The sequence below is a fragment of the Phacochoerus africanus genome, chromosome 2 (genome assembly GCF_016906955.1).
Source record: "Phacochoerus africanus isolate WHEZ1 chromosome 2, ROS_Pafr_v1, whole genome shotgun sequence".
Classification (NCBI taxonomy): Eukaryota; Metazoa; Chordata; class Mammalia; order Artiodactyla; family Suidae; genus Phacochoerus; species Phacochoerus africanus.
Window position 1 is genome coordinate 247,795,689 of NC_062545.1, and position 18,522 is coordinate 247,814,210.

General features: G+C 36.9%; 1 protein-coding gene across 1 annotated transcript; it reads right to left on the minus strand.

Annotated features, from left to right (window-relative positions):
• Positions 1–16,698: 16,698 nt before the first annotated feature.
• On the minus strand, positions 16,699–17,661 carry LOC125121318 (olfactory receptor 13C8-like). The gene has a single exon (XM_047769567.1). The coding sequence runs from the start codon at positions 17,659–17,661 to the stop codon at positions 16,699–16,701; it is 963 nt and encodes a 320-aa protein (XP_047625523.1).
• Positions 17,662–18,522: the final 861 nt, after the last annotated feature.

Consider the following 18,522-nt stretch of genomic DNA (forward strand, 5'->3'; position numbering starts at 1 on the left):
CCACACCAGTGGCATGTGAGAGTTCCCAGGCCAGGAAGTCGGACCTGAACCACAGCAGCAACCCAAGCCACAGCATTGACAACACCAGATCCTTAAATTGCTTAGTCACTTGGGTACTCCTAAAATTCCTAGTTGTAAAGGCTCTGAACTACCCGGATCCTAGCTATTCTTTAATCTCTCTCACCCAACTCCTAGTCTTTTAGAAGAAATAACCAATGCTTGGGACTTCATCCAGGTACTGTTTTAGTGTTTTAATAGATCTAAAGGAATGTTTATAACTGTTTTAAAAATTCAAGTCAGAAATCAAGTTCTTTAATTTCCTAGAAAAACTTCTGACTTTCTAGAATTTTTTTTTGTATCGTTTTATTGAGTTGGCTACTCTAGGTCTAATATTTACAGTACTAAGAATTTTCAGTGAAGAACACATACCATCTATACATTCTCACCAGAAGAAATAATTCTGTTATCCTTTCCAGTTCCTCTAAAAATATCAATTAAGACAGTTGATATTATGCAAAAATAAATGTATTTGCCAACTCTCAATTACAGACTTTATAAACTCTAGTCTTCCATTCAAGTACCACAAGGAAATATGCATTATTTTAGCTCATTAAGAGGAGAGTAATTGAGGGGTTCCTGTTGGGCTCATGGAAACGAACCCAACTAGTATCCCTGAGGGCGTGGGTTCGATCCCTTGCCTCACTCAGTGGGTTAATGCAGCGTTGCTGTGAGCTGTGGTGTAGATCTCAGATGTGGCTTGGATCTGGTGTTGCTGTGGCTGTGGCGTGGGCTGGCAGCTGCAGCTCTGATTCAGCCTGTAGCCCAGGAACTTCCATATGCCACAGGCATGGCCCTAAAAAGGAAAAAAAAAAAAGCAAGAGAGAGAAGAGTAATTGACAACTATGTAAGACATTTATAATTTTAATCATTTAACTTCCAGAATAGCCCAAATATTAGTCTAAACTTTTAATGAGGAGGAAATTAATTTGCAATTTCAAAGGTCAGTAATGATTTTCAATATCTTATAGTTGGTAAATATCAGAACTAGGATTTAAACCCTTGTCTTTCTGATCTCCAAGACTCCATTTTGACCACTATGTCACAGTGAATATTTATGTATAAAATTTTAATAAAATCACAATTTAATATGTTACACTTAACTTTTACCAAGGACCTGTATGGTATAATACACATATAAAATACATATTTGCCTCTTTTGAAAACACTGCAGACATTCATTGTCTTCCACTTATGAAGACATCATCCCAAGAATGAGTTCAAATGAAAAAACTGAAAAACATGCCCCAAGTGTCTTTCAGCTTAGTGTAGAGAATTCATTTCTAGGTAGTGGAATTTTATTAATTATATAAGTGAGAACTCAAAAAATTTTCATATTTTTTCTTTTGCTTTGGACTCCTGCGACTCAGATTAACACTCATATGTCCTTCCACCCTCTTTTGCATATTTTTATTTCTAATCTGATTTTTACCATAAACATCTTTAATTACATGTTTTCTCAGACACTTATTGAGCATAGTTTGTGAAGGAATAATAGATACATAACCATGGGCTATTTCTCAAGATACTTTTTACTTAAGATTTTAGTGATCTGGATACTTCTCGATACTTGAATACAGTAGCCATTTGCCTATTATTTATATGGGTTTGTTGCATTCCAAGCAACTTGCCTTTCTTCACTAGTCTCTCTCTCATGGAGATTTTGGGACTTTTTTTTTTTTTAAAGTTAAGTCGTATCCTGATCCTGGAGATGATGCCCAGGTTTTTGTGTGTTTTTTTTTCCTCCTTTGCATACATACACATTCATATTTTCAAACTCCCACCACCAATGTCATTACAACCCAAAAGTCTTTACATTTATTAATAGGATATTTTTCTTTAGAAATAATTTAAATAAAAACTTTTCACTTTACCTTTCCTTCTCACTACGTTTTAAAGTTACTCACACCTTTCCATTCTATGAAGTAATAGGAAAAATTCCAAGACTTTGAATTTCATTTGCATTTTTCAATGAGACTGGAAGATTCTCAACTTAAAAGACAGTTGCTCCTTCCTGAAAAAGAGATATGAGAAATAATAGCTACAATCAGGCAGTTTGCCTGTACATGAGTATTCTTAAAAGGTATGAAGAAAAAAAATCTTTTTAAAAAGATCAATGATCTAGTTTCTCATGAGTTCTCTTAAAGTTGACACTTACTCAAGAGAATCAGCTTCTTTTGGAAGTTAATTTAGCTCTTGTTTTTTTATGAACTTCTTTGGTCCCTAAGGTTTTGAGTCAGAAACTTAGGATTCTCTAGAGATAAAACTTCCTGCTTTCTGCTCATTCCAAAGGCACAATTATCTTGACTTAAAGAAGACTTTCCCCAGCCATACATTTCTTGGAATATTCTTTGAATACATCTGCTTACTGACCTCACATAAATTGGGACTGAAGTCAGACTATGTCTAAAAGTTTTCCAAAAAGTTAAATTTCCACAAGAATTTGTTATTCTTTTAATTCCACAAATAATATTCTCTTTAAGCTATTTGTCTTTCATATTCGTATTCAACCACACACGAATAATTTTTCTTTATAGCAGTATAACTGTAGTATGGATTAATTTTAATTAGCATTTCTCATATTAAATCAATACTTTTCTGTGATTTTTCAGTCTTTATAATATTCTTTTTAATATGTGAAGGAAAAACCCAGCCTTTAATTTAATATTATTGGATATTTTAAATTATTTCTAATATTTTGAGATTTTGATACAATGACCTTTGATATCTATGTATCCTGGCAATCTAATCTACTTTTCCTTCCAATGGAAACAAGATAAAACTCCAGAGATAGTACTATAGAATGGAAAGATATGAATTGAGAGAATGCTTAGTACATATGCAAAAATATTTTTTCAAAATGTAAAATTTACTCTGCTACTGTGGTACTTGTTCAGACCATTTTTCATATATATTCTAGAACCAGAGAAGGTGTTCATACTTTTCTATTTGTATAAAACATTGTTTTAGTTTTTATTCCTATGATTGCTAGTTAGAGTGAACATTTCCTCTGTATTTATTACTTACATGTTCTCTCTTACTATGCATCGATAACATTGCCTAATTATCTCTTGATAGTTTTCCTCCACGTGTGTGAAGTCCCAATTAATAACACTTTGCTCATTGCTCAAATAACACAATTTGTAGAAAATAACATATTTTCTGCAAATAGTTTTCCAATATATAGTTTTCCTTCTTATTTTTGACATGCTATTTAAATTTTCATTGCATTAAGATTTTCAATTATCCCTGAAAATTATGGGAGAAATTTTCTTCTATGGTTTTATTTGTTTCATCAATATGATAATTACATTGTTTTATGTCTAATGCATGGAACATATTGATATTTCTGAGAACTATAAAACATTAATCAGGAAATTAAAGAGGATTCAAAGAAATGGAAAGATATTCCATGCCCCTGGCTTGGAAAAATTAATATTGGAAAAATGGCCATACTACCCAAGCAATCGACAGATTCAATGCAATCCCCATTAAATTACCCACGACATTTATCACATAATTAGAACAAACAATTCAAAAATTTATATGGAACCACAAAAGACCCAGAATTGCCACAGCAATCCTGAGGAACAGAAACCAAGCAGGAGGCATAACTCTGCCAGACTTCAGGCAATATTACAAAGCCACAGTCATCAAGATAGTGTGGTACCGGTACCAAAACAGACAGACCGACCAATGGAATAGAATAGAGAACCCCGACACGTACAGTCAATTAATCTTTGACAAGGGAGGCAAGAACATAAAATGGGAAAAAGACAGTCTTTTCAGCAAGAATTGCTGGAAAACTGACAGCCGCGTGTAAATCACTGAAAAGGGAACACACCCTCACACCATGCACAAAAAATAAACTCAGAAGAGCTTAAAGACTTAAACGTAAAACAAGACACCATCAAACTCCTAGAAGAGAACATAGGCAAAATATTCTCCGACATCAACCTTACGAATGTTTTCTCAGGTCGTTCTTCCAAGGCAACAGAAATAAAAGCAAAAATAAACCAATGGGACCTAATCAAACTGACAAACTTTTGCACAGCAAAGGAAACCATTAAAAAAAAAAAACACAAAAAGACAACTTACAGAATGGGAGAAAATAGTTTCAAATGATGCAACTGAGAGGGCTTCATCTCTAAAATATTCAAGCAACTTATACAACTCAGCAAAAAAGCCAACAATCCAATGGGAAAATGGGCAAAAGACCTGAGTAGACATTTCTCCAAGGAAGATATACAGATGGCCAACAAGCACATGAACAAATGCTCAACATCCCTGATTATTAGAGAAATCCAAACCAAAACTACCATGAGATACCACCTCACACCAGTCAGAATGGCCATCATTAAGAAGTCCACAAGTAGCAAGTGCTGGAGGGGGTGTGGAGAAAAGGGAACCCTCCTGCACTGTTGGTGGAAATGTAAGCTCATACAACCACTATGGAGAACAGTTTGGAGATACCTTAGAAATCTATACATAGAACTACCATATGACCCAGAAATCCCACTCTTGGGCATTTATCCAGACAAAACTTTCCTTAAAAAAGACACATGCAATAATAGACTTGGAGAATAGACTTGTGGCTGCCTTAGGGAGGGAGTGGGAGGGATCAGGAGCTTGGGGTTAAACGGATGCAAACTATTGCTCTTGGAATGGATTTACAATGAGATCCTGCTGTGTAGCATTGAGAACTATATCTAGATACTTACATCATAACACAACAATGGCAGGAAATAGTACGTATACATGTATGTGTAACTTGGTTCCCATGCTGTACAGCAGGAAAAAAAAAAAAAAGACACATGCACCCGCCTATTCATTGTAGCACCATTCACAAAAGCCAACACATGGAAACAACCCATATGTCCATCACAGAGTATCGGATTAGGAAGATGTGGTATATATACACAGTGGAATACTACTCAGAGATAAAAAGAACAAAATAATGCCATTTGCAGCAACATGAATGGAACTAGAGACTCTCATCCTGAGTGAAGTAAGTCAGAAAGAGAAAGACAAATACCATGTGATATCACTTATATCTGGTATTTAACATATGGCACAAATGAACCTTTCCACAGAAAAGAAAACCATGGACATGGAGAACAGACTTGTGGTTGCCAAGGGGGAGAGGGAAGGGAAGGAGTGGGATGGACTGGGAATTTGGCATTAATAGATGTAAACTATTGCCTTTGGAATGGATAAGCAATGAGATACTGCTATATAGTCCTGGGAACTATATATTGTCACTTATGATGGAGCATGATAATGTGAGAAAAAAGAATGTACATGTGTCTGTGTGACTAGGTCACCTTGCTGTACAGTATAAAATTGACAGAACACTGTAAACCAGGTATAATGGAAAAAATAAAAATTATTATAATGAAAAATAAAATAAAATAATTAAGTAATTAAAACAATACTATATTGAAAACATGTCTCATTCTTCTCCCATTATTCATTCACCAAGTATTTTTTGAGCACCTTTTATGTGCAGGCACTATGGCCAACACTGGGATTAGCTTGGACATAGTTGATAGAAAAATACCATTTCAAAAATTTTAAAGATAAACATGAAAAGAATTATAGGTCATAAAATTTCTACACCATATGTGTAACTTAAATCCTCTTATATTTAGCATTAAACCATAGGCATTTTTTCAAATATCATCAAAACTCAGGGAATACATTTATATTGGCCATATAATATTTTGTTATATTTATGTTTTGAGATTTATTTAATCTATTTTCAAAGAGTAGGCAGTTACCTTGCTTTCATTATTTTTGCTATTATAAACAGTGCTGCAATGACAATTATAATTTATTCCTGGAGTTCCCTTGTGTCTCATTGGGTTAAAGATCCAGTGTTGTCACTGCTGTGACTCTGGTTACTAATGTGGTGCAGGTCAGTCCCTGGACTGGGAACTTCCACATGCTGTGGGTATGGCCAAAAAAATATTAGAATTAATTTATTCTTTAACAGAAATGGTTATATTTTATTATGGAGTAATCTCACTTTCATAATTATGAAATTAGAAGTAATGATAATTAAATTCATACTTGTATACAGTCATACCAGTGGAATAGCCAAATTCTAAATGATTATATTTCAGAGAAATCATCCTAAAGTTAATCTAGTCCTGAAAGTTCCTGTCGTGACTCAGGGATAACAAACCCAATTAGGATCTATAAGGATGTTGGTTCAATCTCTGGCCTTGCTCAGTGGGTTAAGGATATGGAATTGCAGTGAGCTGTGGTATAGGTCACAGACATGGCTTGAATCTTACACTGCCATGGTTGTGGCATAGGCAGGCAGCTGTAGCTCTGATTTGACCCCTAGCCTAGGAACCTCCATATGCTGTGGGCGCAGCCTTAGAAAGCAAACAATTAAAAAAAAAATAAAAAAGTTAATCTAGTCCTAACCCTTATTAGATGACAGAATTATACCTACAGTGTGGTTGGTGTTTGTTTTACTTCTGCCCCACAATACAGTGATGCTTAGAGCAGTTTATGAGGCCACTCAGGTTGATAATTTTCATTATTAGGAAGTTTTTTTTTTTTTACATTTAACTGTATATATAACTCTGTATGCCATTTTCATCTTTCCCTGTGGAATAACAAGAATAAGTATATCCTTCTTTTTCTTGACAGCTTTCAAGTACTTACAGATAGCTATTTCTGAGTCTTTCTTATACCAGACTACAGTTTTTTGGTTCTTTCAGCCATTCCCCATGCGTCTTGTTAAAATATTTAAGAGCATGTATTGCTGAAGCGAATATTTTAGGATTGTGAGATTCTCTATAATAAGTAAGGCCCTCACCTATGTATTATACTTTGGTTACTGGTTTTGCCTGATTCCACAGGAATAAGCATTTTCTGTCATTTAGGAGGCAGACGAGTGAGATGGTTGAGGACATTTGATTCTGAAGTTAGATAGGCCAGGTCTGTCAGACACGTACCTCTACAACCTCACTGAGTTCACTGCACCTTTCTAAGCCTAAGTTTCCATGTCTGAAAAGGAGGAACTTAAAATACACCTTATACTATTGTTCTGAGAACTAATGAGGCAGTGCACATGGAGAGCTTAACATAGTTATGGATGCATGGTAGGTACTCAATAAATGTGCTTGCTATTTTAATTATATTGATGATTTAAAATATGCATCCTACTGCTACAGAAAGAAAATGGCTCTGGAGTTGTATATGCTAGATCCCAGCTTCCTGACTGGTAGCTTATTGATCTTGAGTAAGGTATTTAAGTTGTAAAATGAGTAGTATAACTACCTTGTAGGGTTGGTATGTGACAGAGTACTCATCGTGGTTCTTGGTATTTAATAGGCATAACCTCCATAAAAGACAGTTTCACTATGATATTTGATTACTCCTCAGTGAGTCTGAGTGTAGTTTTTCTACTCTCCATGAAAACCAATAGAAACCAATAGAAAGAGTATCAAAATGAATCCCTGCTGCCAAAGAACACAATCTCTTCCTGGATGAATTGGGGAAAATATGGGTTGCTTGTATAAGACAAAATTATATAACTTACTGAATTGGACTACACAAAACCTTGCCAAGTCATTTAGGATAAGTCCAGCAAAATTAGAGGAGTCTCATTTTTCTCGATAGGTGTATTGAAGTCAGTTTATCCTAACAGGTATACTGGCAGACCAAAAAGCTGTGGGAGACACAAAGATGAGGAATGTGTGGTTATAATAAGTCATGAGCTCCTAAGTACAGTGACTTTTCTGCAACAACTTCCTAACTGGTCTCTCAGCTTTCACTCCTGCCTATCTTCAGTATATTCTCCAGACAATGGCATGGTGGATCTTCTTAAAATGTGATACAGATAAAACCACTGTTCTTCTTGCTGCCTAACATGTCATCCCAGCTGGGTTTCTAGTCTGATGTATTGTTGCCTACACCTTACTCGTCAGATTTTTTTCCATTTGTATTTTTTGTCTTTTAGGACCACACCCATGGCATATGGAGGTTCCCAGGCTGGGGGTTGAATCGGAGCTGTAGCCACTGGCCTATGCCACAGCCACAGCAGCACCAGATCCGAGCCAAGCCTTTGACCTACAGCACAGCTCAGGGCCATGCCAGATCCTTAACCCACTGAGTGAGACCTGGGATTGAACCTGTGTCCTCATGGATACTAGTCAGGTTATTTTTAATATCTTTCCTTGTCAGCCCAGTTTCACTTTCATACTAAATTAGGAAATGGCTACTACTTGGTATCTGTGAGGACTACCTTCTAGACAGTTAAATTTATCTCAGGATGAGAGAAGATGCTGCCAGGATTTGCCTTCATGGTCTCTGCTTTCATGTACACCACAGGTTTCTATAAAATAAAGTGAAAAATATTTGGAGGAAGCAGTGCTCCTATTTTCAAGGGTCATGGCTGTCATTTTCATGCTCATCTTTGGGTGTTTCATTTGCAGCTAAGACTGCAGTAGAACATACCTCTTCTCCTGAAGCTTTGCGTGGAGTGGGGATGGGTGAAGAACAGGGCATGGCAGGAATTCAGGAGTTGGTTATGTCAGCATGGCCCAGTTTCCTTCTCACTGCAAATGCATGTGTCAAATGCTAAAGGGACAGATATTGATAAATTTTTAGTTTTGATGTGTTCGAGGCAATGTTTAAAATGACACATTTACTTGAGATTTTCAAATTTCATTCCTCTAAATCACTTGCAGAGTGGGCAATCATGAAAAATCACCAGTCAAAGATAAGGTGGTTTGATCAGTCCTAGTTCCCTTGCTTATGTTTGTGTTTTATTCAGCACAAAAATTCTCCCAATGGATCCGCTCGTGGGTATCTACTATGTAGCTACTGTTAGAAACTTTGGGCTTCTACATGTTAAAATTTCTGTAAGGAGTTCCCATGTGGCTCAGTGGGTTAAGGGTCCCATGTGTCACTGCAGTGGCTTGGGTTGCTGCTGTGGCGTGGGTTTAATCCCTGGCCCTGGAACTTCTGTATGCTGATGATGTGGCCAAAAAAAAAAAAATTCTGTGATAGATGCTAACATATCTAAGTGGTTTCTTCATCTGTATTCTCCAAAAGGGAGTGCTGATTACTATGTACACCTGTATTATTAAAATTTTTTAATTTATTATTTTCTTATTACTTATCATTCTATTTGCGATTCATCCTCTGACTGGTCCTGAGCTGAGAATTCAACTTTTGCTATATTTAAAACATGTTGTGTAGATTATGTAAATTGAGAATTAAAAAAAGTCCTAATACTTACTGAATCCTACTCTAGATGTTTAGGATTCTTCTTTATTATGACCCAACCTATCATTGCCCTGGACTTGTATGAATATTGGAGAAAAAAGAGCTCTCCACTTCATAAATTAGATCATTCCACTCGATTCGTATTGATTTCAAACAACTCTAATCATTTTTTAAAAAATCATGACATTAGTTATATGAGCCCTCAGTTCCCCAGGATGAAAATAAACTGTCTTCATGACTTCATGTCTTTTTTTTTTTGGTCTTTTTTGAAAAATATTTATTTATTTATCTCTTAAGCCTGCACTTGCGGCATAGGGAAGTTCCCAGGCTGAGGGCTGAATTGGAGCTGCATCTGCCCGCCTGCACCACAGCCACAGCAATGCCAGATCCGAGCCACATCGCCACCTACACCATAGCTCACAGCAACACTTGATCCTTAATCTAGGGCAGGGATTGAACCTGCATCCTCATGGATCCTAGTTGGGTTTGTTACTGCTGAGCCATAATGCAACCCCCTGACTTTATGTCTATTGAGAGTTACTAACTCAAATATCACACTGCTATGCAATAAATATACTTGAGTTTAAAAAAGCTGTGTCTAAAGCAATATGGAGGGGTGAGAACTGCGACAAATCTCTTTAATTCTATGTGACTATACAAAATTCATGTGCTGTAATATTCCCTTTTCTACCAGTTTATAACCTTTGCCTCTCTACTCAATATTTTTACTGGAATATGTCTTCTTTATTCTATTTAATTATATTTATGAATGACTCGGTGATGGTAGTGTATAGAGGACTGCTTTCTCTTTACAGAGTAAAATGATTCCACTTTTAGAAATTTTCACACTATGATCTCACACATTCTTTTCTTTACTGTTTCGTTGTAACTAAGGAGGAGAAATTAATCTCCTAGGACAGTCCCAGATTCCCTCCAGAAAAATCTGTGGAAGGAAGAGTGTTGTTAAAAAGTTACAGGTTACTTTAACAAGCTTGACTTTAGACTACTACATCCCTGTGTAACCTATTTGTACCCTGCTATTAGAGATAAGTAATTCAGTCAACTTTTAATGCTGTCCTCTGAGATGTATTTTCCTGCTCAGGTGTAAATATCAGACTGTATGTTCTGTTCCAGAGGGAAGAGATTACCAGGCTATGAGAAAACAAGTAGAAGAGAAGTGATGTCTTTCCCAGGTCTATTGGCCTCTTTGGAACCACTGTATTTTACATGATTAGAGGTCACATAGAGCTGAAAATTGTTCCTCGTCTATTTTCTAAAGAGATGTGTGGAAAAGTTCTTTTAACAGTCAAAAAAATTGAGGTACATGACAGAGTGAAGGGAAGCGTCTGAATTTTGGAGTCTGTTTAGTTGTGCTGCATTCCCCACTGTGCCTCTTCCTGGCTGTGTGACCAAGGGCAGTTTGCATAACTTTTTTGCACTCCGCATTCCTTACTGTATAAAAATCACATATGTCTTCATGTTTTTGTGAGGATTAAATGTGTCTGCAACATAAATTATGTTTAATATGTTCCCTTCCCTGAGCTACAGAGAGCCTTTGTCACTGAAGCGGTGGCTTCATTTTAATTAATCTGCAGCTGGAAAGAGAGCTCTTCCTTCCTTTTCCCATTGTCTGGAAACCCCATGGTTGTCCAAAGATAGTCATAAGAATATTCTCTTTGGGCTCGATTATATTGTTCTTTAATTTTTGTTTGGGTTCTTTTCAATCCTATGACAACTTTGAACCTACCACTTTTGACTCTCCAGCCTGCCCTACAGTTGCTGTTCCTCAACCAGCTAGGTTATAGAGCCTCTTCTCCAAATTGATATCTCTGATATTGCCAGAGTCCATATTTTCCTTTCTTGGAGTTAGGATATTTCATGTTGGGCATCATGAGGCTCTCCCTCTTCTGATGTTGGTGACTCTAAATAACTGTCCCTTTCTTTCTACTTCTTAGGTACCTACTTGCCTCTTCTTTTAGTGGGTCTACTTCTTTCTTCCCTATAAAGATGGGTGCAGTTAGAGACTGCATCGATCTTAACTATATACTTTTCTCATATACTGCATCGATCTTAACTATAATATTCACATCAAAATTTAAACTATCTGCCTCATCAAATATAAGCACAAGGGTATTTAAATTTTTGTCCTCATATACTGGCTAGTATACTGGTAATCTTCTGTCACCTCAAGGAAATCTGGTTATAGTTGAACTCTCACTATTCCTCCAGCTCTTTAGTTTATTTTAAATGACTTTTCCTCCAGAGTGAGAGAAGTGCTATAAAATGTGGATGAATGAGCTAGTACATTTAATCTTCACAACAGATGAGAAAGCTGAGGTTCAGAGAAGTTAAATTACTTGCACAGGCATAGATTAGTAAACTAGGTATGCACATGAGATTCCAATCTAAAGAGTTTGGCTGCTCCTGCAGTCTCTTAACCAATAGTGTTTTTTGTCACTCTTGATAAACTAAAACTTCTCAGACCCTAAAAATTGCCCTTACTTAAAGTCCACCACATTGAAAATCCATGACCCTTAGTCTATTCAGCAGTTTTCTGGTTGGTTAAAAGATTTGTTTCCTAGAGATTACTGTCTGTTACTTGTAAGTACAAGGGTATCAGTGAGTTTCCCAGGAAGATGATGCAATATGGGGCTCAAGACCAAGTCAGGTCTTATCAACTCTTATTCACGGTTTTTGCCATAATTACTGAGGGCTTGGTTATCACCGTCTCCTGAATTCAACTGTGTATCCAGTTAAGAGCTTTGGAGAAGTTACAGGGTTAAATCTAGGATATTTTAACTTTCTTGTCCTCTAATTTCATTGGATTAGTTCTCCTGACTTAGATACAATTGGACTTCAGGATATTTCCCTTTGACTAGTACGCAGTAAAGGGAATACTATGTATTTATAGTTAACACCGTGATTTTAAAACTAGCTTTCCCTCTAAGAACCTGTATGATCTTAACGTCTATAAATCTTAATCTCTTCATCTTTAAATTAAGAACAAGGGGATACACCTTTCAAGACTGTGACTATTTGTTAAGAACTAATAAGATGTGATGTATAGCACAATATCTTGCATATTGACTTTGCATTCAAATTCCCTAGACAGTTCCTTGTCTCATTTTTCCTTTTTGTTTTCTTCCCTCTCTCTTCTTTATGAAGCCAAGTTTCCTATATGAATTCAAGTATGAATGTCTTCCTTAAAAAACTGTTTTTCCTGTATCTAGCAAACTTTAATGGCAGTGTTCAATTATATTTCATTTATAGCATGGTGTGATATTGAAAATCTTTTACAAAGACTATGGAATAGCTACCAGCTAATCAGAATGGACACATAACTGTGAACAACCAGTGCAGTTATTCCAGAGAGTATCAGCTCATATCTGTTTTTATCAGGTTTTAATTTTTTGGTTGTAAGTTTTTTCTCTTACTTACAAGCAAAGCTGAAATTTAGCTGCCATACATTACTATGGCCACACTGATTATTTATGGCAGGCATTCATTCTGATTTACTGGAGCACTTGGCATAGAAGTTGTTAAATATTTTGAATATCACTGCTATCATTAGTCATTTAGAAGTGTAATTTAATCATCTCACATTATGGAGATTTTTTTTTTGTCTTTTTGCCATTTCTTGGGCCATTTCCGCGACATATGGTGGTTCCCAGGCTAGGGGTCCAATCAGAGCTGTAGCCGCCGGCCTACGCCAGAGCCACAGCAACTCGGGATCCGAGCTGTGTCTGCAACCTACACCACAGCTTACAGGCAACGCCAGATCCTTAACCCCCTGAGCAAGGCCAGGGATCAAACCCACCACCTCATGGTTCCTAGTCAGATTCGTTAACCACTGTGCCATGACGGGAACTCCTGGAGATTTTTAATTAATTACTTTTAATTGAATTGAGAGAATCCGAACTGTTTAATATAATTTCATTGAACTTTGCTGATTGTTGCTTTCAGCCTAACAACATATTGGTTTTTATACTTGTTTCACACAGACTTTTAGGATACTGTGTATTCCATAATAGTTGGTTGTTAAGTTTTTTAACTATTTTATTCAAATTTAAGACTCTCCACCTCCTGGTTGTGACGTCAGGTATTTCTGCATTTCTGAAATCAGGTTTTCTGTTCTGTAAAGTTGGGGAAAGAGTAGCTCTTTGAAGAGTTAGCATGATGATTCAATAATAAGATCTTTATAGGGAGTCCCCATCATGGCTAATGAACCCAACTAGTATCCATGAGGGTATGGGTTTGATCCCGAGCCTCACTCAGTGACTTAAGGATCTGGCATTGCTGTGAGCTGTGGTGTAGGTCACAGATGTGGCCTGGATCTCATGTTGCTGTGGCTATGGTGTAGGCCAGCAACTACAGCTCTGATTTGACCCCTAGCCTGGGAAACTTCATATGTGCAAGTGTGGCCCTAAAAAGCAAAAAATAAAAAAGCACCAAAAACAAAACAAAACAAAACAAAAAAACAAAACAAAACAAAAAAACCAGCAAAAAGAAAGAAAAAAGATCTTGGTAAATTATTTTGGAAACTATACGTACCATCCTCAAGTTATTTCTCCATTCATTTGTTTATGCATCATTTCAACAAATTTGTAGAAATAGCATACCTGTGCCAGGTGAGTGGTAGGTATGCATAAATAAAAGAAAGGGGTTATATTTTTGTTTCTTTCTCTCAAGGTCCTAAGTTTATCCCTTTTCACATGTATTTCAGGGTTTAGTAAACCACTCAGTGTTTTCCTTTCATATGATCATATGGTAATTATTATATATCACTTTATACTAAAGAGATTTTTATAATCTACATTTTAGACACAAGGAACGGACTGTAGAGGAAATGCATATGTCTTACTCAAGACCTGTCATTTAGTTGTGTACAGAAATGATAGTTGGACCAAATCTACTGCTTATACTCCGTCTGATTCACTCACTATACTTCTCAAGCAGAGAACGGCATATTTTATTGTTTTTAAAGATACCTCAAGACAAAGTAAAGACTTGCAGGGATGTTGATTTACCAGAAGTAAAAGCTGAGTTACAGACCCAAAACTCTAAGGAGGTGGCACTGGTGGGGTATTGGTTCTGGCCTATAGAAAAGTAGAAAGAAAAACTGACACCACTACTGAAAGCAGTTAAGTCTTTGCCATTGTCATAGTAAAGAACCCTAACTGGAGTGATGCTGACATGAACAAGAAGCAAATAGTGAGGGCCAAGTCTGTTAGCTTCCCCCAACTTTCCATTCTCTCTCTAGCAACACTTTTGGAAGAATTTAACAGAAGCTATCTAGCAAAGAAGTGTGATTTTCAGTATCTCAAGCCCAACTCACAAGGCAGAGCATAGAAAAGTAGATTTGAGGCCAAGAGACAGTAGCTTAATAGCATCGAAATTACTCTGTAAAAAAGGAAGGATGAAAATCTTGTGTCTACTCAAAACATTCTGGTCTATCAAAGCATGTCCAGCATTAACAATAAAAAAATCACCAGTGTTTATTGGACATTTAGGATGGTCTAGGTACTAATGCACGAATTAATTTATTTAATCTTATGAAGAAATCATAATTACCCGTTAGCAATAAAGGAAGGTAGTAAGAGCTTCCTTTTACAATTAAGAGGAAGTTGTTATCTTTTACTTTAGATATGCGTTCTATATTTCAACTTTCATCGACTTCTCAAAGGTTTACAAGAAAGGATTACTTTCCTTTGTTGACATGTCTGACTCAATTACTTTAGTGGAAATGGAGCTTCTGCTTCTCACATCGGCACTGGTCCAATGTCTGCACTCTTCAGACAGTAGAAATTTTCTCAAGTTGGGGCCATCTTTGTCTTATCCTCCAACACCCCAAAACCTATAGCTTTTCAATTCATTAAACAACTTGGCTCTCTTTGGCCACTTCTTACATCCTCTTTTTAAAATTGTTGTCAGTTACCCGTTATCCAGTTCTCCTGCTGCTTTGGGGCTGTGTGATGTAATGCAGAGTAAGAAAGAAGTCCTCATTATGACTGGTCTCTTCTCAAAGTCCAAGAGGAATTCTCTGCTACCATGTCACCTCTATTTATCGGGCTAAAACTTAGGGTGCATCACTGGGGACCCTTTAAGCTTAGTTTCATTGTGTCCCAAATCCAGAAAAGTTACAGTAGCTGGTGAATAAAACCTCTTCCTCTACATTACGATATACATCACATAAGAAATAAAAGGTAGTAATTTATTAAGGGAGTTCATATGACAAAATGCCAATATAGTTCTTTTGTAAAATATCATATTGAATCAGATTTCATTTTGAATAACCTTTGTTACCTCAGATATGACAGAGATACATTTATGTGTTTATATATTATGTAATTCATTTATTTATTGGAAAATATTTATTGAGCATCTCTTATATGTCATCTTCTACTCTTTGAGATGTTGTAGGGTTACAAACAGACAATTTCCTGCTCACCACATGAGAGAGCTTGTATGTTGGTGGACAAAAATATAAATGAACAAATTAAAAATAAATATGTGTTAATAATCACTTGAACAGCATACTTATTTTAAGTTATAAAAGTGCTATTTATTTATTTATTTTTACTTATTTATTTTTGCTTTTTAGGGTTGCACTCATGGCACATGAAAGTTCCCAGGCTAGGAGCTGCAGCTGCTGACTTACCTCAGAACCACAGTGATGTGGGATCTATGACATGTCTGTGATCTGCACCACAGCTCATGGCAATGCTGGATCCTTAATCCACTGAGCAAGGCCAGGGATTGAATCAGCGTCCTCATGGATACTAGTCATATTCCTAATCTGCTGAGCCACAACTGGAACTCCTTTTTATTTTTATTTATTTATTTTTCTGCTCTCAGGGCCACACTTGCAGCATACGGAAGTTCCCAGGCTAAGGGTTGAATTGGAGCTGTAGCTGCCAGCCTACACCACAGCCACAGCAATGCAGGGTCCAAGCAGCATCTGCAAGCTGTACCATAGTTCATGGCAATTCCGGATACTTAGCCCACTGAGTGAGGCCAGGGATCGAACCTGCATCCTCGTGGATACAAGTTGGATTCGTTTCGACTGTGCCACAACGGGAACTCCTCAAAGTGCCTTTTAGAACATCTTTTGCCTTTATTATTTTCTAAAGGGGTAAGAGTGATTTTGCTTTCCTAAGGGCTTCCAAGAAGTGTTCAACATTTTGCATTTCTATAATAGTACTTTTAAACCATAAGCGTGTTTAATTTCTGCAGTTAGAACAAAAAATAATAGTAACAACAGCAATGAAATTATTTCTATCATATAGTTTTGAGTGACACATGGTGAATTTGTTTTCACAGGGTCTTTTTCTCTATTTGAATTTTGTGTCTGGAGCAGCTTTGCATACTGAGTCACATAGTGTAAATCAGTATTTATATTCCATCAGAGAAGTTTTTCCTACCCAACATGTTCTTCACAGCAGCCTTTACACCCTTGTTCCTCAGACTATAGATCAGAGGATTGAGCATAGGTGTCATGACTCCGTAAAAGAGGGAGATGAGGGCCTCAGTGATGTCTTGATTATCTATACCAACAGAGCTTTTAGACTTAGGCTTTGCATACATGAAGAAGATGGTTCCATAGAATATAATCACCACTGTGAGGTGGGCTGAGCAAGTGGAGAAGGCCTTACATTTTCCTTCAGTGGAAGGGATCCTCAGAATAGTAGCAACAATAAAAATATAAGAGATGGAAATTACTAGCAATGGAATAGCTAGAACAATCAGATTTGACCCTGCCATGCTGATTATATTGATTGAAATGTCAGCACAAGCCAATTTTAGGATAGCCAGAATCTCACAGACAAAATGGGTAATGACATTTTTAGAACAGAATGGTAATTGCATTGCTAGAGATGTCTGCACCATTGAGTCAACAATCCCAGAAACCCAGGATCCAACCGCCATGGACACATAAGCACCTTTGCTCATGATGACAGGGTATCTCAGTGGGTAGCAGATGGCCACATAGCGGTCAAGTGCCATCATGCCCAGAAGCACACACTCTGTGGCCCCCATGGCAAAAGAAAGGAACATTTGTACCATGCACCCAGAGAAGGAAACCCTTTTGCTTACTGTCATAAAGCTGTCAAGAATTAATGGGACAGAGGAGCTTGTGTAGCAAATGTCCAAGAAGGAAAGATTGCAGAGGAAGAAATACATGGGGGTGTGCAAGTGAGGATCGTAGAAGATTACTGAGATAAGGACTCCATTTCCCAGCAGGATCATCAGGTACATCCACAGAACTAACACAAAGAAAACTGTCTGGAGCTTGGGGTGGGCAGAAAGCCCAACCAGGACAAATTCTGTCAATGTGGAATCATTGGTCTTTCCCATATTGCATATATTCTTTCTCCAACAACACTCTATGGATGATAGAACAGAAATTTGTTAATACAGTGTCTGAAAGAGCTCCTCTTTTAAGAATCATATCCTTGTTACCATAGTTTGGTATTTGGATGCAATAATATAACTCTGGGACAAATTTCTTATTGTGAGCCCAGGCCACTAGAGAGGAATCCTAACCTGATTTTCTCAGGGTGAAGAGAAGACATTTGATTATAGGATGTTAGGATTCCAAGCCATTTCATTGCCATTTTTGCTAGTTCTACCTCTTCACACATTGACTATAAATCAGTGATTTATAGCCTGGATGCAGCATATAGATGTGCTCTGTTTGGAAGTGATTCCTGCACAGTGTTTTAAATTTGAATTACTGTTTATGTTGTGAGCCACACAGGATGTCCAAATTTGAATTACATTTTCAAATGAACATTTTCAAAGCCAAGACATGGAAAAAACCTAAATGTCCATCACAGATGATTGCATTAAGAAGATGTGATATATATACACAGTGGAATAGTACTCAGCCATAAAAAAGAACAAAATAATGCCATTTGAAGCAACATGGATGAAACTAGAAACTCTCATACTAAGTGAAGTAAGTCAGAAAGAGAAAGACAAATACCCTATGATATCACTTATATCTGGAATCTAATATATGGCACAAATGAACTTTTCCACAGAAAAGAAAATCATGGACATGGAAAACAGACTTGTGGTTTCCAAGGGGGAGGGGAAGGGGAAGGGAGTGGGATGGACTGGGAATTTGGGGTTAACAGGTGCAAACTATTGCGTTTGGAATGGATAAGCAATAAGATCCTGCTGTATAGCATTGGAAATTATATGTAGTCACTT